The 24310-nt window shown below is 44.3% G+C and overlaps 3 protein-coding genes across 3 annotated transcripts in view; all 3 read left to right on the forward strand.

The window, feature by feature from the left end:
- Positions 1-12: 12 nt before the first annotated feature.
- On the forward strand, positions 13-18857 carry LOC143173547 (protein ELYS-like; the record flags this gene model as incomplete). The annotated part of the gene is made up of 20 exons (XM_076363790.1): positions 13-175; positions 5514-5646; positions 5734-5915; positions 6387-6448; positions 7385-7513; positions 9580-9670; positions 9757-9846; positions 10010-10150; positions 10935-11039; positions 11812-11905; positions 13102-13225; positions 13359-13415; positions 14592-14738; positions 15499-15686; positions 15859-16003; positions 16098-16229; positions 17211-17358; positions 17446-17596; positions 18144-18251; positions 18749-18857. Coding segments are annotated over 20 exons (2499 nt in total), but the record flags the coding sequence as incomplete, so codon positions are not given.
- A 720-nt stretch (positions 18858-19577) lies between these two features.
- The window catches only part of LOC143173542 (protein ELYS-like), a 45424-nt gene continuing 40691 nt past the window's right edge, over positions 19578-24310 (forward strand). The window contains exon 1 of the mRNA XM_076363787.1: positions 19578-19771. The gene's annotated coding sequence lies outside the window, so the exon portion shown is untranslated. The remainder of the gene's footprint in view (positions 19772-24310) is intronic.
- Positions 21772-23388, forward strand: LOC143173538 (uncharacterized). Its single transcript, XM_076363782.1, has 2 exons — positions 21772-21777; positions 22305-23388. The coding sequence occupies exons 1-2, from the start codon at positions 21772-21774 to the stop codon at positions 23106-23108; spliced, it is 810 nt and encodes a 269-aa protein (XP_076219897.1). The 3' UTR covers positions 23109-23388.

A 24310-nucleotide genomic window follows, 5' to 3' on the forward strand; every position in this document is an offset into this window, starting at 1 on the left:
TCTCTCCTTTTATTTTTTCTGCAGGGTTTGGAATACTGTGATGAAAGGTACAGTTTAGATCTCACGGGTGGAGTCTTTCCCTTGAGAGGGCAGACCAGCAATGCCAAATTACTCAGCTGCCAGACTGTAGAAAAATTTCGCAACCACGTTGACAGAGAGGATAGCGTTAATGAAGGTTTGTTCTGATATCCATGTTTGGCTATTCTAAAAGAAACGGTTTTAGAATCCAAGCAATGAACGCTGTTCTGTACCCGCAGTGTGAAAGTCTTAAATATCTGTATAGACTAGCTTGTTGGGCTTCTTGAAAAAGGCAAATTGGGTGCTTAAGTTACGTGGGGCTGCTTTAAAGGACAAAATAGGTTTTATTTTATGCTTGCTGACACGCTACAGCGACGTATGGTGGGGTCATCTGTGTAATGCTTGTCAGTCGTTTTATTCCTCCAGCTGTCTTCTTTGAGCAATAAGATCATCCTCTCCATTGCTTAGGAATGTTACCTGAATGTTTTTTTTCCTGTGCAAACCTATGTCTGCATCTGCATCCAGTTGGTGGCCGGTCAGTTTCTGTTTGAAATAATTATCGGTGATCTGGATGAGGGGATCGAGTGCACCCTCAGTAAGTTTGCAGACAACACCAAGTTGGGCGGGAGTGTTCATAGAATCATAGAATCATAGAATCATTGAGGTTGGAAGAGACCTCTAAGATCATCGAGTCCAACCGTCAACCCAACACCACCATGTCCACTAAACCATGTCCCTAAGTGCCTCATCTACTCGTCTTTTAAATACTTCCAGGGATGGGGACTCCACCACTTCCCTGGGCAGCCTGTTCCAATGTTTCACCACTCTTTCAGTAAAGAAATTTTTCCTTACATCCAATCTAAACCTCCCCTGGCGCAACTTGAGGCCATTTCCTCTTGTCCTATCGCTTGTTACTTGGGAGAAGAGACCGACACCCACCTCGCTACAACCTCCTTTCAGGTAGTTGTAGAGAGCGACAAGGTCTCCCCTCAGCCTCCTTTTCTGCAGGCTAAACAACCCCAGGTCCCTCAGCCGCTCCTCATAAGACTTGTTCTCCAGACCCTTCACCAGCTTCATTGCTCTTCTCTGGACACGCTCCAGCACCTCAACGTCCTTCTTGTAGTGAGGGGCCCAAAACTGAACACAGTATTTGAGGTGCGGCCTCACCAGGGCCGAGTACAGGGGCACGATCACTTCCCTCCTCCTGCTGGCCCCACTGTTTCTGATACAGGCCAGGATGCCATTGGCCTTCTTGGCCGCCTGGGCACACTGCCGGCTCATGTTCAGCCGGCTGTCGACCAACACCCCCAGGTCCTTCTCTGCTGGGCAGCTTTCCAGCCACTCTTCCCCAAGCCTGTAGCACTGCATGGGGTTGTTGTGGCCGAAGTGCAGGACCTGGCATTTGGCCTTGTTGAACCTCATACAATTGGTCTGGGCCCATCGATCCAGCCTCTCCAGATCCCTCTGCAGAGCCTTCCTACCCTCGAGCAGATCAACGCTCCCGCCCAACTTGGTGTCGTCTGCAAACTTACTGAGGGTGCACTCGATCCCCTCATCCAGATCATCGATAAAGATATTAAACAAGACCGGCCCCAGTACTGAGCCCTGGGGAACACCGCTTGTGACCGGCCGCCAACTGGATTTGACTCCATTCACCACAACTCTCTGGGCCCGGCCGTCCAGCCAGTTTTTGACCCAGCGCAGAGTACACCTGTCTAAGCCGTGAGCCGCCAGCTTCTCTAAGAGAATGCTGTGGGAGACGGTGTCAAAGGCCTTACTGAAGTCCAGGTAGACCGCATCCACAGCCTTTCCCTCATCCACTAGGCGGGTCACCTGGTCATAGAAGGAGATTAGGTTGGTCAGGCAGGACCTGCCTTTCATGAATCCGTGCTGGTTAGGCCGGATCCCCTGGTTGTCCTGCTCATGCCTTGTGAGCGCCCTCAAGATGAACCGCTCCATAATCTTCCCCGGCACCAAGGTCAGGCTGACAGGCCTGTAGTTCCCCGGATCCTCCTTCCGGCCCTTCTTGTAGATGGGCGTCACATTGGCAAGCCTCCAGTTGTCCGGGACCTCCCCCATTAACCAGGACCGCTGATAAATGATGGAAAGCGGCTTGGCGAGCACCTCCGCCAGCTCCCTCAGCACTCTCGGGTGGATCCCATCCGGCCCCATAGACTTGTGAGCGTCCAGGTGGCGTAGCAGGTCATTGACTGCTTCCTCTTGGATTACGGGGGGTTCATCCTGCTCACCGTCCCCGTCTTCCAGCTCGGGGGGCCGAGTACCCTGAGGATAACTGGTCTGCCTGTTAAAGACTGAGGCAAAGAAGGCATTGAGTACCTCAGCCTTTTCCTCATCCTCGGTGACAATGTTCCCCCCTGCATCCAATAAAGGATGGAGATTCTCCTTGGCTCTCTTCTTGTCATTAATATATTTGTAAAAGCTTTTTTTGTTGTCTTTAACGACAGCGGCCAGATTGCGTTCTAGCTGGGCTTTTGCCTTTCTCATTTCTTCTCTGCACGACCTAACGAGATCCCTGTACTCTTCTTGAGTCGCCTGCCCCTTCTTCCACAAGCGGTAAACTCTCCTTTTTTTCCTGAGTCCCAGCAAGAGCTCCCCATTCAGCCAGGCCGGTCGTCTTCCCCACCCGTTCTTCTTACGGCGTACAGGGACAGCCTGTTCCTGTGCCTTTAAGACTTCCTTCTTGAAGATCGTCCAGCCTTCCTGGACCCCTTTGCCCTTCAGGACCGTCTCCCACGGGACTCTCTCAACCAATGTCCTGAACAGGCCAAAGTCTGCCCTCCGGAAGTCCATGGTTGCGGTTTTGCTGCCCCCCCTCCTTACTTCACCAAGAAGCGAGAATTCTACCATTTCATGGTCGCTACGCCCAAGACGGCCTCCGACCACCACATCTCCCACCAGTCCTTGTCTGTTAGTAAACAGCAGGTCAAGCGAGGCACCTCCCCTGGTAGGCTCACTTACCAGCTGTGTCAGGAAGTTGTCTTCCACACACTCCAGGAACCTCCTAGACTGCTTCCTCTCTGCCGTGTTGTATTGCCAGCAGACATCCGGGAAGTTGAAGTCCCCCATGAGAACAAGGGCTAGCAACTGTGAGACTTCTGCCAGCCGCCTGTAGAATGCTTCATCCGCCCCTTCATCCTGGTTGGGTGGTCTATAACAGACTCCCAGCAGGATATCTGCCTCGTTGGCCTTCCCCCTCATCCTTACCCATAGACACTCAACCGTACCATCATCACAATCATTGAGCTCTAGACAATCGAAACACTCCCTAACATACAGGGCCACCCCACCGCCTCTCCTTCCTCGCCTGTCCCTTCTGAAGAGTCTATAGCCATCCATTGCAGCACTCCAGTCATGAGAGTCACCCCACCATGTTTCTGTGATGGCAACTAAGTCATATCTCTCCCGCTGCACAATGGCTTCCAGCTCCTCCTGCTTGCCGCCCATGCTGCGTGCATTGGTGTATATGCACTTGAGCTGGGCTATCGATTTCGCCCCCGGCATCGGCACGCCACCCCTAGGCTCATCTCTAGTGAGCCTGGTTTTATCCCCTTCCCCCTTCGAACCTAGTTTAAAGCCCTCTCAATGAGCCCTGCCAATTCATGAGCCATGATCCTTTTTCCCCTATGAGACAGCTGAACTCCGTCTGTCACCAGCAGGCCCGGTGCCATGTAAACCTCCCCGTGATCAAAAAAACCAAAATTCCTCCGATGGCACCAGCCCCTGAGCCACGTGTTGATCAGGTGTGTTTTGCTGCTCCTTTCAGTATCCTTCCCTGCCACTGTAGGGATAGAGGAAAACACTACCTGTGCTCCCGATCCTTGAACCAGTCGCCCCAGTGCCCTGAAGTCCCTTTTGATCACTGCAGGACTTCTCTCTGCAACCTCATCACTGCCAGCCTGTATAACCAGCAGCGGGTAGTAATCAGAAGGCCGTACCAAACCAGGGAGCTTCCTAGTGATGTCTCTGACCCGGGGCCCAGGGAGGCAGCAGACTTCCCTGTGGGACGGGTCCGGTCGGCAGTGTTGATCTGCTCGAGGGTAGGAAGGCTCTGCAGAGGGATCTGGAGAGGCTGGATCGATGGGCCCAGACCAATTGTATGAGGTTCAACAAGGCCAAATGCCGGGTCCTGCACTTCGGCCACAACAACCCCATGCAGTGCTACAGGCTTGGGGAAGAGTGGCTGGAAAGCTGCCCAGCAGAGAAGGACCTGGGGGTGTTGGTCGACAGCCGGCTGAACATGAGTCGGCAGTGTGCCCAGGCGGCCAAGAAGGCCAATGGCATCCTGGCCTGTATCAGAAACAGTGGGGCCAGCAGGAGGAGGGAAGTGATCGTGCCCCTGTACTCGGCACTGGTGAGGCCGCACCTCGAATACTGTGTTCAGTTTTGGGCCCCTCACTACAAGGAGGACGTCGAGGTGCTGGAGCGTGTCCAAAGAAGAGCAATGAAGCTGGTGAAGGGTCTGGAGAACAAGTCTTATGAGGAGCGGCTGAGGGACCTGGGGTTGTTTAGCCTGGAGAAAAGGAGGCTGAGGGGAGACCTTGTCGCTCTCTACAACTACCCGAAAGGAGGTTGTGGTGGGGTGGGTGTCAGTCCCTTCTCCCAGGTAACAAGCGATAGGACGAGAGGAAATGGCCTGAAGTTGCGCCAGGGGAGGTTTAGATTGGACATGAGGAAAAAATTCTTCTCTGAAAGAGTGGTTAAACATTGGAACAGGCTGCCCAGGGAAGTGGTGGAGTCACCACCCCTGGAGGTATTTAAAAGACGTGGAGACGTGGCGCTTAGGGACATGGTTTAGTGGTGGACTTGGCAGCGTTAGGTTTACGGTTGGGCTTGATGATCTTAAGGGTCTTTTCCAACCTGAATCGTTGTATAGTTCTATGATCTGCCTGTCCAGTTTGTCCTCTCTAAACCTAATAGGTTCCTGCACCTATTAGGAGTACACGAGTTCTTAAAGCAGCAGCTTTCCTTGTCCATATACACAGTTAAAACTCTTACGATGTCTTTCCTTACCTTGCAATAAGTCAACATACATCTCTGGGTTTACAAATTCAGTTATGCTCTGACCACATCTTTGAGCCTGCTGCAGTGATAACTTTCATAGCCTTTTGTTTTGACTGCGTTATTCACCTTCCCTCTCTGGCCTTAACGTATGTCTGATGTTGGAAGGAAGACACTTGCATGATCATTCTAGGCTATTTCTGTTTATTGTCTTTGATTTAGTCCTGAAGTGGCAACTTCCACCTCTTCTGTGATGCCATCCTCTATCAACCGTGTGTCAAAATCTAATAAAAATGCCTTTGGATTTTCTCCACTTGTGTCATGTTTCTGAGGAGAGTGCCTTCTAAAAATTTGTGAAAAGTGCTGTGTTTCATGAGTGATGGAACAGAATTAAGTCAAAACAGAAAGCGATGTTTTAAAACTATCAGGTGTATCGTCTTTTCTACAAATAAGAAACCATGTCTTGTCTTTTACAGTAGTGTCTCCTGAGACCAGCGTATCAATCTTCAGTTGGCAAGTGAATACACATGGTCAGGGAAGACCATCTACTTATTTGGGTGTATTTGACATTAATCGCTGGTACCATGCTCAAATGCCAGATTCGCTAAGGTAGATTTTTGTTAAGTTGTTTTCAATATCCCTACAAACAATTCGTTTGAAAGTGGGCGTTCAGCTTATGCGCTTGTTTTCTTTAAGGCCAGAAGAATTCCTTCACGATTGCCCCTATTTCGCATTGTGGTCGCTGGATACTGTGGTAAGCGTGACTTCTCCAAACCTCATTTTGGATATTCTGGTACGTGAGCGGAGTCTAAGCCGGGGAGTTCCTCCTTCTTATCCACCACCTGAGCAGTTTTTTCATCCAAGCACCTATAATTTTGGTAGGTATTTCACCGCTTTTAATAGCGATAAGCTTAAACGGAGGTCAAATGCCATTTATTGGTTCTCTTGTTCGTTGTTTGTCACTCAAAACCCAAACCAAGCCAAAACACCCCAACCCCCCACAAACCCAACTCTAATGACGTTGTACTAAGAAAGCATTTAGTGTTGTGAAACATATCTGACGGTCTGCTGCGTTTTGGGTTTGGGTGCTTTTGTAACGTAGCCTGTGAAGTGGCGATGGTTATAAAATGAAACGACTTTGAACTGAAGCTGAAAGCACAGCACCTCGGCAGCGCTAGAGAGAAAATTCCTACACGCAGTAATTTTTTTTAACAAGTTTGTAAGTGATGTGATGAAGAAAATGGGTACTCAGTTATATCTTTCCCGATACGGCTATTTCGAAAATGTGAACTGGTCATAACATAACTGTGAGAGTACGGAGTGCTGTCAAACGTTCGTTGTTTCTGCAGATGGTACGTGCTTGCTGAACTCCGGAGTCGTTCGCATGACTTGCACCGGCTTCCAGAAGGAGGTGATCTTTTACTGTGTCTTTATTGAGACTGTCAAGAGATGTACCTCTTCTAAGTTTTCTGTGGCACTGCTTTCGGTGTCAGAGACCGTTTTACGCTCATCCTGCCCATCCGCACGCATAATTGCAATCGTATCCTGCCAGTTTTATGCAAACGGTCATGTTTCAGGTCCACTCTCGGGACTGTAAAACTACCATTGTCTCCTGTTGAAGCACGATCAGGGATTGAATGTCTAGAAAGGAGTAGAACGTTGCTGTAGGGCAAGAACAAAAATATTGTGGAAGTCGGGGAAAGCTGTTACTGCTTTATTACCCATCAGTCGAACTGCCTGCATAGTCCTGAGTTTTAGGGTTTTGACCCCTGATTAACTTGAAAAAGGAGGACAGAGTGGAGAAAATGAGAAATCACTTAACTGTTTAAGAAGAAATGAATTTGTTTTTTCTCCCAAACTTGGCCAAATTGTAACTTCCGAGCCACTGCACGGATTGTAACAAATAATTTTGAAGTAAGTTTCAGCTCGCCAAATATTTCCAACATAAACCAGCTTCTGCACAAAGAAGCACAGAAAGGGTCTTCCGAAGTGTGATTTGAAGTTGTGTGTTAGTTCTAGCTTGTAGAGAATGTATTTTGCGTCAGTGTTCAGGGAAAGAGAAAGGCCTGTGTCGTGACAGAGCAGCTCGAAAATACTTAAGCATTGCAAGGGCTGCTATTGTGTTTTACAGGATTTGGTTTAGAAACTGTAACTGTTAGTTTGGCTGCCGTCTTTAAGACTCTCCCTAGTAACGCTTGCTCAGATTGCCAACCTAAAGCACATTATTGATGCAAGCTTTCTGACAGTTTAAGTGAACGTTTGTATTAGTTCTCTTAGTGGTTATCCAGAACCTTAGCGACTGCCTAATAATGCTGTCTTAACCTGTAGTTTTTGATTGGTGTTTCAGACCTTGAATTTTTTAAAGAAATCTGGTCCTTCGATAAGCGAAGCCATTCATGACAGCTACAATAGGTGTCTTGTAGCTGGCTTGCTGTCTCCAAGACTAGTTGATGCCCAGCCATCCAGTTTGAGCCAGGTGAGTGCGTATCAGGGAATCAAGGGGGAAATACATCCCTCTTGTCTGACGGGGCTGTAGAGGCTACAGGACATGATGATCTGATTTTCCTCTTATTTGCAAGCTGCACTGAAATGCAGGGCTTGACTTTAGTTAGCAGAAGTAGTAGTAGTCTTCGATCCAAACTACTGAGGTTGACTGGGAACAGTCTTTAGAGACCCCTCTCTTCATTCTGTGCCCCAGATACGCACAAGGACGCGTGCAGTCAGTGCTGGTCATGCGCAGCAGAAAGCACCCTTCCCTCAGAACAACCTTCATCCCCGTCAGCTTCTCAAAGCACGAGGTTCAGTGCAGTAGCTGACGAAGGGGGTGTCTCGCTCGGATGCGAGCTATTGCAGACATCAGCTTGCTGCACGATACGTGACCATTTGCTTCCAAGGAAGTGGGCTGTGGTAAACAATTACTGTGGTCAGCTCTACCTGAGACTTTCATCACCGCTTCCGCTCATTTTCCCTTCATCAGTAGGCGCTTCTGCATCCTCTCAAAGCAGATCTTCACCTCTGTAGCCTTTGCCTTGTGCTACAGTAGCCCAATTTACTCCTCTTAGAGTGCCCTCTTGTTGCTGCAACACCTTAATCACCTTTATCTCATGACACCCACTACCTTCTACCTGCTTTATCCCACCATAGTGACTTCACCCGCCTCTTTCGTAGGTTTCCCGTTTGCAGTGCACCAACCTCTCTCTCTCATGCAAAGAGTTTTGTGAGAGATGGAGCGTCTTCACCCAGGCAGGATCTAAGCTAAGGGATCAGCTAGCTGGTCATCCCACAGTGGAGCAGTTAGTGGGGAGGGGAGAGCAGTCTTCCCACTGCCCTCATCTTCCTGTCTACTGGATTCTTCACCGGATTTGTGGAAGCGTGTTAGGGCAAGTAACGCTTCTGCACAGTGCGGTAGCTAAAGTAAATTTCTTGGCAAGTTGGCCTAGCCCATAGACTGTTTATTTTGCAAGCCTGATGTAGACTCTTGCATTCAGATTAGATGTTCTGGCGTCAACTCCAGTTTGGAAATAACTTGGGAAATCAAGAAGTTTTTCTAATAACCTTTGCTGAACTGGGACTATCTCGTTCAGAGACTTGTTAGGCATTTGAGCAGGGATTTCGTTTGCATGTCAGTAAGACAAATTTCAGGGTTCGGGTCAAGAAGCTTGCTTTGGAGTTTTGTTTGCCACCGTAAGTAGCATTTGGTGTGTTTCCTTGTCTGCAACCACTTTTCAGACAAAGGTGGAACTATCACATGTGTATTCCAATGTGTAGAAATGGCTTTGACTGGAATGATTTTACCTAGAAGGGAAAGATAGTTTTGAATGTGTTTAAAAAAACCAAACAAGCAAACAAGCAAGCAAGTAAAATTTTATGAAGGATCGTTTCACCTGAAAGAAGTATCAGAACACCAGCTGAAATAAGCTGCTACTTAACATCGCATGTCTGTGCACACCTGTGCATTATCCTTCTAAAGGATTACCGCTACGCTGTAATACAGTGTTGGAACGGCCTAAAATGTAAACCTATTAGACTTTAAATGTCTCACTTCTTTCCTGTCATTTTAGAAAACTGTAACTTAACGTTTTGGGCGTCAGAACTGCTTGACGCCTTCATAGTCTAGAAAGCTGCTTGCCCTTAGCTTCACTGTTTCCACGCAAAGAGTGTATTTGGTCTGTCCCCTTCATGCATTCCTGATGGCAAGCTTCACGCACAAAACGCGTAGTGGGTCTAGCAGAGGATGTTACCGACAACAGTTAGTTGGAACTCAGTAAACTGAGACTACAATGCAGAGGCATGCAAATAAAGGTTAGAATCAGCCTTCAGTAAGTTGAACTGGCAGAGGAAAAGTTTAATGTGTTCCTCAGACCAAGCAGCAGTCCAGCCCGTGGCTAGAATTAAGAAAAAGAATGTGGAATTAGTTGCATGTGTACTCACTGCCTTTGTGACGTCTGAATGAGTATACGGTTAGAAGCAAACACGTCCTGTTGATGGTTCAGGTATTGACAGCATGTGAGATGCTCATTTTAGTTTGTCTGTTACGTTTAGGAGGAGCAGTTAGAAGCGGTATTGTCAGCTGCTGTCCAGGCAGGTTCTTTAGAACTTCTGACTGGATGCATTAAGCATTGGACATCTGAAGGTAACGCTTCTTATGTTGTTTTGATGTTACGTATTTTTTGGTTTGAAATTGTTGATTCAGTTCTTTTTTGTTCTCTTTTTTTAAAGAGCAGCCAAGTTCTGCTGCTAATTTACGGTTTGTTCTTGAGTGGACGTGGAACAAAGTGATCTATACAAAAGACGAACTGGACCAAACATGTGAGTCCTAGTGTAGTCATTCTGCAAACATAAAACCATTCTTTCTAACTGAGCTTGTTCAGTAATCTGCTGGTATAGGATATTGCACGCGGTTCTTTAAGTGTACTTTGAAACTCTGAAATTGCTCTGCCGGCTAACGCTTTAATATTTGTTCTTTAAAAAGGTGTTCCGCTGTTTGATGGCTCTTGCAACTTCATTGACCCACAGACATTACAGTCTCTTCAGCACTGCCAGTTGCTCCTGAGCAACCTTAGCACAGTCTTAAACTGTTTTCTAACGGAAGCACAGGAGCTTACTGAAAAAGGTGTGTAAGAGTATTACTAAGCCTTTGGCACGTTTTATTAAGGTTTGGAATTATGCTTGGGTTGCAGTTGTGGAAGCATGAGCTTTTGTTGTTTTTGATGGTTGGAAGACAGCCAAAGCCAAATTTAGCTGGGAGAAGGGGCTTAAATCTGAGAAGCTGGGAGGACCACTTAACATGCCCTGAGTTCAGGGAAACAGTTTGTTGTGGAGTTCATGCAAGTGGCTAGGGGAGGCTACATTCAGCAAGAAGCGATGTAAGCAACTGGGTCGACATTACAGCAACTGAATGTGCTAATGCCGAAAAGTATTCTCTTTAATTCTTAGCTAGCAATTTGTAATTGCATGCAAGTCTGGTATTGCAAATGACTGAAACGTATGAAGGAAGCAGAAATGAGTAAGTTGTAAGTTACTTGGGTTTCTGTAGCTTTTTATATTATAAACTGTCCTTGGCATGTTGAGAAAAAAGAGGCGTATCCCTTTGCTGTAGTACAAATCTCTGCTACGTGAAAACCAGAGGTCTTGTTCGTGAGTGCATTTATTAGTTCAGGCTTTATTTTTGTTACTCTAACCTTTAGTGAATGTGCTTCTTTGTAGGGGTTGCTTTTTGTTTTGGTGGCGATTGTGTGGGGTTTTTCTTCAAAGGAGGAAGTGACAGAGAGTGAAAACTGCAAAGGCAAAGATTTCTACCGTGTTATTTTTATACTTTCTGTTCAGTATGATGAAGGGAGTTTTGTAAAAATGGGAGGAATTGCATCACAAGAATCATCTTCTATGCCTTTTTTCAGGTTTTGCAGACTTGACAAACAAGCAGGTGGTAACTAGCCTCATTTCTTTGTATGCACAAGTGGTCACCTGGTTCTGTCGATCCAGTCTCCTTCCAGAGGGTTTAGGTAAGCATAAACTGTAACACGTTTGTAACGAGGAGACTCTTCAGGAAGTGATTCCTACGAACACATGCTTAGCCATGCTTTGGTAAATGTTTTGTCCGTAACACGTCGTGTCGGTCCAGCGACAGCGTGTGCTGACGTTCCGTTGGTGAAACGGAGATTTTACAGGTTTTTCAGGTACCTAGTGTAGCGTAATGCAAGCGGTTTCTTTCCGGGATGTGTTTTGGAAATAGCAACAAGCCTCTGTTGCTATTCAAGGAGTTGCTTATGTCCACAGCTTGAAATACTTGGGATTTGAAACAAATAACTGTGGAACAACCAATACTGGAGTGCTTGTTTTTACAGTAAAAGCATTACCTGCATGTTTTGAACTTTGTCTTTATTGCTTGAGGGAAATCTACACCTCGGAAATACTTCTTTCCTTGGATGGATTATAAATTCTGTTGCCAGCCTTAACTGTCTTACAAACGCTCACGTGACACGTTGAAAAAACCATTCCCTCGGAGAACTGTTTTTTCTTATAGTGAACTCCAGCTTACACCACATGTTCTGAATGCGGCGTCAACTGTAAACTTGAAATGGCACTTGAGACAGGAAGGAATTGAGTCTCGTGTCTTACGTCTCCTTTAGCAAAGGCAGAAACAGGACTGGCTGCTTTCAGAGTTGGAGGCTTCTTGATGCTTAGCTTGTACGATCGTCTGTCTTTTTAGTCAAAAATTTTAGATTAAAAATGTGATATTGCTTCTTTAACTTGCTTTTACTTTATTGCCTGTAGATGACGAGACGCGTTTGGCTAGACCTTTCTACAATTATCCTCTGATTCAGAGCTACTATACTGGTCATCGGCAGAAACTTGAGCGTTTATCGAGGTAGGACTTACTGGAAAACTCTAGAACGCTTCCACTGCCAATTCGGAAGTGGAAGTGAATGGCTTTTGTATCGACGGTTGTATTTGCCACGCTTAATGCCTTTGCCGGCAATACTCTTGACTGCGGTGATGCGTGTGTTCTGTTGAACGCAGAGCTTACTCTCCTGTGTTAAAATGTTTACACACACCTCTGCTTAGTACCATTTGCTGGTATCATCAGTTTTTTGTGGCGTACTTAACTCATTGGCTAATCTGTATAATTTGTTACTCCTGAAGAAGATCGTGTGATTAGGAGAGGCTCAGTCATCTCCAGCTCAGCAAAGCACGGCGTTCACAGAACAGTTGTTCTGGGCACAGAAGAAAGCGTGTTGTGAAAAAAAATCCTCTCTCTTCTTGACTAGTAATGGATGGTAAAAATTGTATTGGCCTAAATCCCCTACTCACAAGTACCTTTGTGTGATTTAATAAGATAGTCAGAGTTACACGTCGTTGGCACACCTAGCACTCTACTGGCTATTGGCTAGAAGTCGCTTCCTACTGTAAACTCTCTTTCCTGGACTAGCTTGCTGGCATATAGGTGATATGCCTTGGATTAGATGATAATAGATTTTTCTTTGGCAGTTGTACTGAGAGCTAAATAAAGACCTAAACAAGCTTAGGCTATGGCACTGTGAACAAGATGCTGCCAGGTGAGTTAAGGTGGAAGCTGCAGTGGATTAGGTATTGACTTGAAAGTTCCTCTGACTTAGCTTACGTCGCAAGTAACTTACCTACAGGCTCATGTGTTCCTTAGAAGCATACAGCCTCTAGCGTGCTTTTTCTGCTTTTTATCGGCGGGAAAGTAAAGGGTAGCGTCGCAGTCGGCAGAAGACTGTGAAGGGCTTTTGAAGAGCGTAATTCTTAAAAGTTCAGCCATCCGTAATTGTAGTTCTATTTTGAACTCCTTTAATAGCTGAATGTCTCCTAACGGTCGTTGAATCATGGAATCATAGAATAGTTTGGGTTGGAAGGGACCTCTGTCTTCCATCTGACTCAGAAATTTTTTCCATGTGCATTTCGAGTCGTAATCACGCCTTTGTATGTTTGTTCCTTTCTTTGACTGGCTCATTTTTTGTTTTGACTGGAGGAAATTTGTTACACGGAGAGGCTGGAATTAGTGTTTTACTCTGTCCAAACCCTTGCTACCTTTTGTTCCAGAGGAAAATGGGATTCTGACTGCTTGATGATTGATGGAATGGTTTCCCAGTTAGGAGACCAAGTTGAGAAGTTGTGGCGGAGAGATGAAGGAGGAACTGGGAAATATCCACCTGCTACTTTACATGTGAGTGTGGTGTTCACTGAAAACAACAACAACAACAACAACAACAACAACGCCCCCCCCCCCAACCCCACCCAAGAGCCAGTGATTTATGCAAGACAGGGGTTTTTAAAGACCACCTAATTTTTTATTTCAGGCACTGCTGGATCTCTATTTGCTAGAAAACATTGAAGAAAGCTACAAACATGCAATTGTATCCTTTCCAGTTGTTTTTACTACACCTTCAGTATATGCACATAAATGTTCTTAAATGTTTGTCGCCTACGTGTTTAATGACACTTTTGAATTTATGCTTCAAACACAATGCAAGCGAAAACAGTTAGTTTAGAATTAAGTCGTAGGCAGAAGCATTGTTTTATTTCTTTGGACTGCGGATTTTTTACGTTGGTTTTTTTTTAATGTTTTGTTGCAAAGTCTCTTCTGATGTGAGAAAGCAGGTTTACTAAGAAACGTTAAAGATAAAAAGCCTCTGTAGTTTTTCTCAAAGCTTAAACACAGGTTTTAATTTTTTAAAGCACCCGTACCCGTAGCAAATGGCTACTTACTAGCATGATGCACTAAAACGTGCTGCTTCAGAGCAAAAGGGTTTCTAACGGTGGTTTACCAGGACCTGATTTTTGCCAAAATCATCCGTTTTCCAGCAGTGCTTGCTTTTGTTCTCTTAAAAGTGCAGGCACACAGAATAATAAGCAGAGAGAAGAGAAAAGTCACTGGGCAGAAACTTAATTTTTAAGCTGCCGAAACGGACAGAACTGCTTTTGCTGTTTGTTGCCTAACCTGAGAGGGGAGCCTAGAGGGCAAGGGGTTTGCTAGCTGTTGTACCCCAGAGCTGCCTTCTTAGAACGTGTCCCTGAGAACGGATGTCGGAAAGAGAAAATGACACTACCGATGGGTGATCCACATACTGCTTTAAATCCAGTTTTAGTCATTCAGAGCGAAGTTGTATTGTAAGGACGCCATAATTTACATCGTTTTATATCCTCTGGAAAAAACCAACTGTAGCATTTCTTTGCTTTAATAACTACGCATTGGATGTTCAAATGCTTTGAATGTCCGACAGGTAGCTCCACTGACTAAAGAGGGAGCCCGAGTTTATAACTGAAGTATTTACATACCTAAAGTTAACCTTTCTGAATGCCTTACCGAAACCAAAGAGTCTTTCTTTTGGGTTATTTATTCGGAGTGCAGTTCTGTGGTTAGGACCTGACTATCTTCAGGTTATAATAGCTTAAAATGGTAAAACTAACGCATTAGTCTCTTCTGCTTCCTACCGCTTTTATAGTCTTGCTTCATTATGTTTTTCTAAATGCGGTGTGATAAATTTTTGGTCTTAGAAATCTATTAGCCTTAATTCGGTACTTGATATCAGACAATTTACTTGCTGCTGGATATCATGCATTCCTTTCCGAATAAAACGGAAACTTCAGTCGGCTCCTTCCCAACTGCCTTTGCTATCCCTTGGGGTCTTGTTAGGCTTATTCAAGGTTTTTGGCTTCTCGATCACAATGATTATGAAGTACGTAAGTTACCGCTTAGTTAGACATACATTGCAGTACAAAGCTATAATCTAGAAAAGGATTTTAAAATTTGGTGCTTGGCTAATAACAGGTGATAAAACACTAGAAGCTTCTTTGTAATACTGCTACGACATCTTCAGCAATAAATTAAGATTTGAAATGTTGGTTTAATTACTTTGACAGGAATTTGATTAAAAAAGAAGACATCAACTTTAAGAATGCTTGATATTTGAACTTTCAAAGCCATCCGTTTAGGTTGTTTTCAGCAGACCAGTCGAGCGCTTTCTCAAAAACAGTGGTTTAGGTACTTTAAATATTAAAACTATGATCATAGCAGCAGGATTTGAGACAGAAGACCGCAAAAGTGACTGTTCAGCCCAATTCATGTTCTTTTGGATGCTGAAGGTTGCTCTTTGCCTGTCACGATGTTGATGTTATCTGTTTGTCTGGGAGAGTAGCTTATGATTTAGTAATGTGTTTATAAAAAGTGGTGTTTGTATACAGCGACTTGGTTAACCTAGGAAAGTGTGAATTACTCCTTCTAAAGCACTCGCTTTGTTCAGTATGGCTAACTGAATTTTTTTTCCTGCAAATACTTAAGCGTTGTTATTTACATGTCCTGTATCAAGCGTTTCATTAGTTAGTCATCTAAGCGTATTTAACACACATTCACCCTTACTTAAGAAGCTTTTGAATATTTTTGTTGCCTGCGTGTATGTATGTATGTAGCTTAATAAACCCGATCTCTACCTCCCACAGAGTTCACTGGCCCTGCTCTTTCATCCAGCTACAGTCAAAACTGTGTCATGGCAACATCGGAGAATTCTTCAGTCCCTCATGTGCCAAGGAGAGCATAGGCGAGCCCTCAGATACATACAGGTGATGAAGCCATCCACGTCAAGCAGTAGTGAAGTGCGGCTTTTCCTCACTGTGTTGCTGTCCAATAGGTAAAGGAAGATATGCCACCATTTTGGCATTCAAATGTTGTGAAAGGTGGAGAACAAATAATATAAATCACGATTCCCTAAATTCCCTTTCAACTTTGAATGCAATACTTTTGGGGCATCTTTTTGGTTATACTATTACTATTCCTTCACATCTCAAAAAAACTAATTGCAGGTGCGTGGTGGAGGCTTGGGGTCTGTTGCAGCGACATACCACTAGGTCAAATATAGAAGAGCTGCTAAAGCACATGTATGAAATCTGTCAGGAGATGGGACTAATGGAAGACTTACTGAAGCTGCCTTTCACAGACACTGAACAAGTAAGTGTGGACGAGAAGAAAAATCTTAATCGTCCCTTTGAAAAGAGAAGAGGCAGAATCATAATAGATTTTTGAAATGTGTTATTTCTCATAGGAGTGTTTGGAGAAGTTTTTACAGACCAATGCGGGTGTTCAGAATCATGAATTTCTTTTAGTCCACCACCTGCAGCGTGCCAGCTATATCCCAGCCCTACAGTTGAATCGGTCGATGAAGGTTAATCTTACGGTAAGCGTAGAAGTTCTGCCAAGTGTGCAAGTTTCTGTTAGGTGTTACCAACCGCTTTTGATAGTACTCAATAAAACCCCTGCTTTCTTTTTTGTTCCACTCTTTGAAATACTAGGAATAAGTTCCTACACCTTAAGTCGCAGCTGAACCTAAAGGTTGAACAAACTATTTCACTACTCCAAAGGTACTCTGTGAAGTTGTAAATCAAATGTTACAGGCCATTGTTGACTCCACTTAAAATACTTTGTTTGCATCTGAGCAATAAAAAGATATCTTTTCCCTCAGCCAAGCTTATCATTCAGTTATTCACACGCGGATGTATTCCACAGCTTTCATTTTCCCACTTTCATGGCAGAAATTCTTCTCTAACTTCCGTTTCTCAAAATAGCCAGCCTAAATTTTGTCTTATGTGGACTTCTGTTATGAATCTGTGATGCATTTGCTCTTTTCCGGGACCACAGTTTTCCAGTGAATGAAACTTATCAGGTGGTTTGGGAAGTTTTAGAGCCTGCATTTGAAAGCTTTCATGCAGCCAGAAGGCGTGTGTAGGTAGCTGCTGCTTACTCGTATTAAAATTGGCATCCTTTTGTCCAACGTAATTTGCAGTTGCCCTGTATATTCAGTCATCTCGGACACTGGTGTTTCAGGAAAAACAAGGGAAGGCCTGCTATTTTGTAAGCCATTTGGAAATTGCAGGTGGCAACAAGCACATCAGAATGAGGTTCTGCAGGGTGCCAGAATTGTTTTACCTCCAAGGTGTAGGTTCTGTTGTTATTCTAGTCTTCCTTCCGCTTCGCTAAAAATACCGGGTGAAATTGGCGTGTGCTGATGGGTAGAACTTGCTGCTGCTCTGTGCAGTGGATGGTTTTTCCTGTGTCTGTAGAGGAAATTTAGTCACTAATTAGAAACGGCGCAGACAGTTCTGTGCAGTGAACTTCTTGAAAGGAGTTAACGCTTTGCTTTACGCTTTTCATTCCTCAGAATGACCGTGATCCTCGCTTGAGAGAGAGAGCAGTTGCCAGAAATTCTATATTAGACCAATACGGCAAGATCCTTCCTAGAGTTCAAAGGACGCTGGCTGTAGAGAGAGCCAAGCCTTACCATTTGCCTTCATCGGTCTTAAGAGAAGGTAATTTTTAGGGGGGAGAAATGTAATGGACAGCTAACCATCACTTTGGTTACACAAGGCTGATATGCTTTCCCTCTTGCTTTACAGTCGCAAGACCAAAGCCATTATCAACAGTACCACAAGGAGCTAATACAGGAAATGTGCATGCAAAAGTAACTTTCATCAAGAACGTGTTGTCCACAATTGGAGAAGTATGGGTAGGACATGAGCAGAAGACGAGTCTCTCACAATATGATAGGTAAGCAGCCTTTTAACAAAGCTTAGTGTTGAGCTGCATGTTTGGCAAGAGAGAGAGAGAGAAATCCGTTTGACTTATGACAGTGTTTTGGAGGGAAGGTGCACCTGAATAAAGCCTTGTTTGGCTTTTTTGCACACGCAGTAGATAACATTTAAGGATCCATACATCGTAAGTAGTATTTGGAGAGAGAGTTTTTCTGCTGTGATAATGTTATTCATGCAAATACACGTGTTTACGTTACGGTCAACGTGTTTACAGAATTTAAGATAGCTGAAACCAAAACTGTGATTACCATCAAGCTATTGGTGTACAGATTTTCATAGACTTGGTTGTGTGATCAAATAGTAATCTTTTTCCACTTCCTGCCCAGTTTCTGATTTGCTCCTTCCCTCTTTACTTAAAAACAGGCAGAATTAAAAAGAGCAGCAAAGAGGCTAGTAGTTGTCAGATGATTTTCCTACAGGTGGTATGGTGAAATAAACTTGAATTCTGGTATGTTTGGACTTTAGGCGAATGAAAGTCAGTTACATTTTTCTTTTAATTCTAGTCCTAGAGTTACAGAACCTCCAGGCACAATGCGTCCTCTCCCTGATGCAGAGTTGCCCGATGCATTTGTTGGGACACCAGTTACAAAATTTTCACAAAAATGTTCCAGGTATAGTAGACCTACAGAATGAGTACTCCACAAAGGTGTTGCTTCTCACATGTGTGTATACGTGTGTTTGTGTGTGTATCCTTTCTGTGTTTGCAAAGTGTTCTGTTTGCATTTAGTTTTGTATCTGTTAAAGACAAGGTCAACTTAGGGACACAACTAAGTGGAGAACTTGAAGTGGTCCCAGCATTGAAACGTAGACAAATGTTCTTCTGCCGTGAGAATTACATCACTAGTGCAACTTAAAATTGGATTACTCTTGCCTCCGAGGCAGCGATTTAGGAAACTAAGTAGGAAATGTGAAGAAATCATGAAAAAAAAGAAAATGCCTGCAACTTGTTCATGGGCCTGATACATCACCCCACCAGTGAGGGTTCCCCTGTATTTCTTGTTCATGGAATGTTTTTGTTCTGCCTCAGATTTCTTGAACGCAGCGTGATTTTTTTTTTTTTTTTCATTTCTTTATTTATGTTCATATTTTAAATTGTGTGTCTTAACAGATCGCTGGATTTGGTGGTTCATCCGGTTCCTTCATGTTCTGCAACGCAGTCACCATGCAGACTGTATTTCCATTCACTGCCATCAAACTCTTATCATGCAAGGAAGTAACGTTGGGCCTATCATCTTCTTGGTGCCGACCTTTTTGCCGTTGCCTACCTGAACAACACAGTTGTGATCTCTCTGAGTCGTAACCTCTTTCTTCTTATCAAATACTGTCCGTATCATTAAGCTAGTTTCATCCTCCTCCTTTTAAACCCTGTCAATACTGTAAAATCTTTCTTGAGCTGAGGTAAGCAGACCTGAACGCTTCTAGGTGAAGATGTGTAGGTGTTTTCACAGCAGCGTCACTTAATTCAGTCTAGTGCGCGGATTGATTAATTAGTGAAAAAATAAGCTATATCGCTGTTGCTTTGCTGATCGCCATTTCGCATGGCAGGGTTTCAGTCGCTGTATCTGGGGTAACATTTGAAGTTGTACGCCTTTTAGAAGAGGGGAGTAGAAACTGCAAAATTTCCTGGGGTGGGAGATGACATTGCAGACAACAAGATGCCCTATCCTTGTTTCTTCGGGAAATTAATTTGAAAAATACCATTTGATGCTGGCATTAAAAAAAGCCCCAGAAGCCAAAAGACACATGAAAAGCGTGAGGTTTTCTCATGTAGATTTCCGTACCTTTGGAAAAAGAGCAGTGCGGAGGCTAAACTTTGTCCTCCCTGCTGGTCCAAACTCAGTTAGTAATTTAAGCTAACACTTCTGACACGGGAAGTCGTCTGTTTTGCAGATTTAACTGGTTTTAAATTAAATGTTTTTATTTCTTTTCATAGAGAGCGAAAGTTTTGGCCACATCTGCTTCTGGTTTTCCTGGGTTTACTCCTCGGTCTATTCTCAGATCCAGCCTTCGCACCACACCCCTAGCGACTCCCTCTGCATCTCCGGGACGATCAGTTACTCCTCCTCTACGAGCAAAGGAACGTGGAGTATCTTTCAGGGAAGAGAACTCGAATGCAGAATGGACTGCTGGGGTAAGCTGGGCTGTAGTTAGTGATTTTTACCGTTAACGGCTTTATAGACTGTGATTTGACTAAGGTTTTGTTTTGTTTTGTTTTTAAGCTTGCCAAAACCTCCTTCTATTGAGAATTGGAATTGCAAATCAGAACGGGGGACTTGAATTTGGTCAAAAACGGTTGTGTTAGACCTTCTGTAACATCAGGTGCCTGCAGGAACCCGCTCATAATAAATGCCAGTGACCTTGGCGTTTTTTCCTCAAGCGGTGTTAGGAGCTGTGATTGTTCCAAATTGGTAGTTGAGCTTCCCGCTATACCTTTTCAAACGGTGGTATGGCAGGAAGGTAAGGAATATAGATTGAGCCAGTTGCTTGGGTTTGTTAAGCTTTGTGAATTCAACATCTTTGAAAGCAACAGAAGTCATGAGCTGCATTTACTTTCAGTCTCTCTTTTTGCCAGGCTGGGTTTACTTGAATTATGGTAAAAAGAGACTCCTGATGAAGAGAGCTGTACTGTTGTCTGTTCTCTAGCCCTAAAGTTCTCGGTTTTGTTTCTTGCCTTGCACCAGGGACAGTGTTCGCCGAGTTGTCAAATGAATTTGGTCCCTCTGAAAGTTGCCCCCTTCTACTCCTCCTTTTGCTCTGTCAGTTGGATTCCCTGACTCAGCTCATGGTGCAGTTGCCGACGTGACGTTCCAAAATCAGGGGCAGAACAGGGGCATGTGCTAGTATCTACACGTATGAGCTTTCCGTACGTGTACTAACAAATTGCCATACTCTGTTTTTATTATACCTTTTATTGCCTGATACAAAGAGCTGCTCAATTGTAACAAGAGGCTCGCTCTCCTGTCTGAAGTTCTTGCCAACAATGCAGTGTGGCCAGGTTAATTTACGTGTTCCCTGCTACAGGCATCGTGAACACTAAAAGACTTTAGTAGTGCATACAAGTTGGAAGGGATATTTCCAGCTTCTTCAAACTCTTGTCTTTTGTTCTTTTTTTTTTTTTTTTTTTTTTGTAAAACCACGTTCTTTTAACATCTAAACTCTGCAAAATACGAATGTTAAAAGCTTGTTGACATGGACTGAAAATTGGAACTAGAGGTTCTCCAGGTGTCCCAGGTTTTCCCCCATTGTTCTTTCTTCTACTGGGGCTGGTGAGTTATCTGGATTCTTTGTGGATGTCCTCTAAGTACCATATAGAGCATACTGTCAATTTCCTGTAGGCTTATACTCACAGGAATCAACAGTAGTTGGAGTGAAACACAAAGTGAAAGGTAGGCGTACCACAAATTGGTTGGTCTTAAGGAAGAGAAAATGCTTTTCAGCATTCCAGATTTCCAGGAAGTTAAATAGGCAGTCACTTCTTTAGCTCGTCTCAGCTTTGGGATTTAGGACAACGCTGTAGAGAAGATGCTTCTAGACTTGGGAATACATAAATCACTTATGGGAGGGAGTAAGTGGAAAATTTGTGATGGGAAGAAGGGAGCAGGGACAGGAGACGGTCACAAAGCTTCTGCAGTCATTCAGGTAGCAGTACAGTGAAGGTTTTTCTGCTTTCGTTGTAACTGGTTCTTACGGATTTGTATGTAAACATCTGGTTTTGGCTTGTCTACCTTCACTGAATTTGGGACAAACTTCTTACTGCTCTCTTGTTCGTAGCTTTGTAAGCATAAAGGGAAAGTTTATGGAGACTAGTATTTCTTGAACTGAGTTTTGAGGCATGACACGTTGCTATACTGTGATGCTCAGCAACTTTTGACAAGGCAGGAGGCAAGAAAATGAGCAGATTCTACGGAGACTCCTGTTGAGTGGCTTCTTCCTTCTGCCATCGTTGGCTAGCACTAGAACTTAGAGGGCTGGGCGAAGGTCTTTACGCATTGATTAAATTAGCTTGACCGTTTGAGTCACTTGGCAGACGTAACAGATAGTACTTTTGTGCTCAACATAAGAGCTTGAGTATCTCATGTGGATCTAGAAGGCAAGAATAATTGCTCGGTACAGGGAACTACAAAACATGAGATGGAGGTATTTAGAGTGTATGTGCTGTCTCATGCAATCCAAGTGATTCCTTAAAGTGCAGCGCTGAGTTGTCGCGTGTGATACGTGGCCACTTTGACTACCTGTTGCCGTCACAACTGTCGTGACTGAAACGTTAAACTTTGGGGACATAACTGTATTTTAGCCTGTTAGATGCAGAGCCGGTCACTCTGTGTGGATCTGCAGTCAGTCCAGAAAGCACTGCAGTGTGGTGATTACTGCCAGTTGTGTACACAGCTTGTACTGTAAAACTGCTCCCTTTGCTCACGGGTGGTGGCAAATCGTTAGTCGTGAACAGAAGTATCAGAAATGGAGCATGGGATTGCATACACTGAATGCTCTGTTCTCTGTCCCTTAAACGCATTAACTTTCATCTGTAGTAGGGAGTCCATCGTAGATTTCTAACTTCACATGCAGTGGTGATCTGAAAGGAGAAGCAGCATTTCACTGTCCTCAGTTTGAAGTTAGTCTGTTTGGTAATTAATAGTGCATTAACAGACACTTTTTAACTTCAGGTTATTGAAGATAGTGCGGTTAAGGCACAAACCTCAGAGGAGGCACCTGAACCATCACCATATAGTGAACTGCAGCCATCGGGCGCTCTTCAATACAGCTATGATACTATTGAGCAACAGTTTGCATGTGATTTGCCTGATAATGAAGATGGTGAATGTGATGCGGCTGAGGGAGATGGAGAGCTTTTTACATCTCAGAGTAATTTTACTTTAGTCTGGGAAGGTGAAGAAGGTGAAACGGAAGTGGGAGACCCTCCGTTAAATATGGTCAAGGATCAAGAGGTGCAGCCTAGTGACCAACTCCTCTTACCTGTGCCAACTAAAAGAGGCAGAAGGAGAAAGATGAGTTCCTCAGAAGTTTCAGAAAATTCTGGCCTTGATCTGTCTAAACCATCGCTTCCTCCAACAGGATTTAAACTTCCTGTCACTCCTAGAAGAAGTGCGAGGAAGGGGGCACAAAATCTCTTGGCAGACGCAGAATCTGTCGCTACTCAGGAAGACATACATTTGGGTGGGAAAGTGGAAGTCCTTGATACTGCTGGGAGAAGAACAAGAAGAGCTGCACACGCTAAACCAGGAAAAACGGGTACTCATGAGCCAACACCTGCGCAGCCAAACGAGGAATCAGCCACAGCCGGGACTACAGTAAGGACAGGACGTCGGGGCAGAAAGAGACGATCGATATTTGAGGAGAGCACCGGGGAGGAGGCCTTCCCCCAAGGACCTGGTGGCAGTCCTTTGCTTAAAATTTTAACAGATGATATTACAAGAACATGCCCAGTGTGCAAACAAGGCCGCAGATAACAAAGTAGTTTAATCCCCCGTCAGAACTTCCTCTCATGGAAGACTACTCTCAGGGTTGTCAGCGCAACAAATTTATTTGCTGCAATTTCATCGGTTCCCGTGTAACTAATCAACAACTAAGTTGTTGATGTCTGGTGGGGAAGAAACAAGCTGCAGGCAGAAGCCAATCCATAGTTTCTCGTGAGTTGTTCGGCAATGCTTGTAACCTATTAGTCTAGGCCAATCTGAAAATACTATGAAATAACAGAATTTCCAGTAATAAGATAGCATTTGTTTCTTATTTTGTTTGTGCTTTTGTCTTCTGTGCAAAACTTCCAGCTTTCCATTCCAGGAATGCTTTTTTCACCAAAGCAGTCAAGACAATGAGTCTCTTTGGTATGCTTGGTACCAAAGGTACTGTGGTTCCTTTTGCATTAAAGCTGTTCCTAAAATAAAATGCATTTTCCAATGCACTGTGCTGTGCGGATGACCAAGGTGTGACATAGAGGGAACAACGCAAGTTACAGTCACTGATGTGTCCGTTCGTTCAGGTCACTTACTCCTTGGCTGTGTATCACCTGGCATGGTTCAAGAGGGGGCTTATCCCGCAGCAGTCATTGGTGTGGTGTGCATTGCTGTTGAACTTGGTTTAAATCCAGACTAAAGCATGAATTATTAGCGAATGACTGACTGCTTGTATTTTGGTACACCAACTGTAATTTTGATACAGGGAGAGAGAGAGAGAAGGATGCAGGAAGCAGGTGTGTGATTTCTATGAACACCAACAGCACAAGCGTATATGTCCCTAGGAACCCAGGGCACAGGAAAACCTTTACTTTTGATCTAGCCTACTGGTCTCACAGTAGCTTCCTAAAGGATGAGAATGGTATGCTCGTCTCAGCCGCATGCAACAGTTACGCAGGCCAGGTAAGATTTTATTCAAAGAACCAGCTAAAAGCAGTCTTAGCTAATACACAGTTGTAGACTGGTCAGTTTGTTTGTCTCCCATTATTAGCAGTCATGTCAGTGTAGTGTAATGCCAATGACTGGCATTTATCAGTTTACTGGTTTGAAGCGTTACCTGGATTTTTTCTACGTTTCTGTCATCCTGGAAGTCAGTATTACTTGCAAGCGTGCTTGCAAATCTTGATTCCTAATTTAAACTATTAGTGGGGGCGCTCCTACCGGACAGCGGTGCTTGCGTATGCATTTGCTTGCTCATC

Source organism: Aptenodytes patagonicus, unplaced genomic scaffold (genome assembly GCF_965638725.1).
Source record: "Aptenodytes patagonicus unplaced genomic scaffold, bAptPat1.pri.cur scaffold_116, whole genome shotgun sequence".
In the NCBI taxonomy this organism is placed as follows: Eukaryota; Metazoa; Chordata; class Aves; order Sphenisciformes; family Spheniscidae; genus Aptenodytes; species Aptenodytes patagonicus.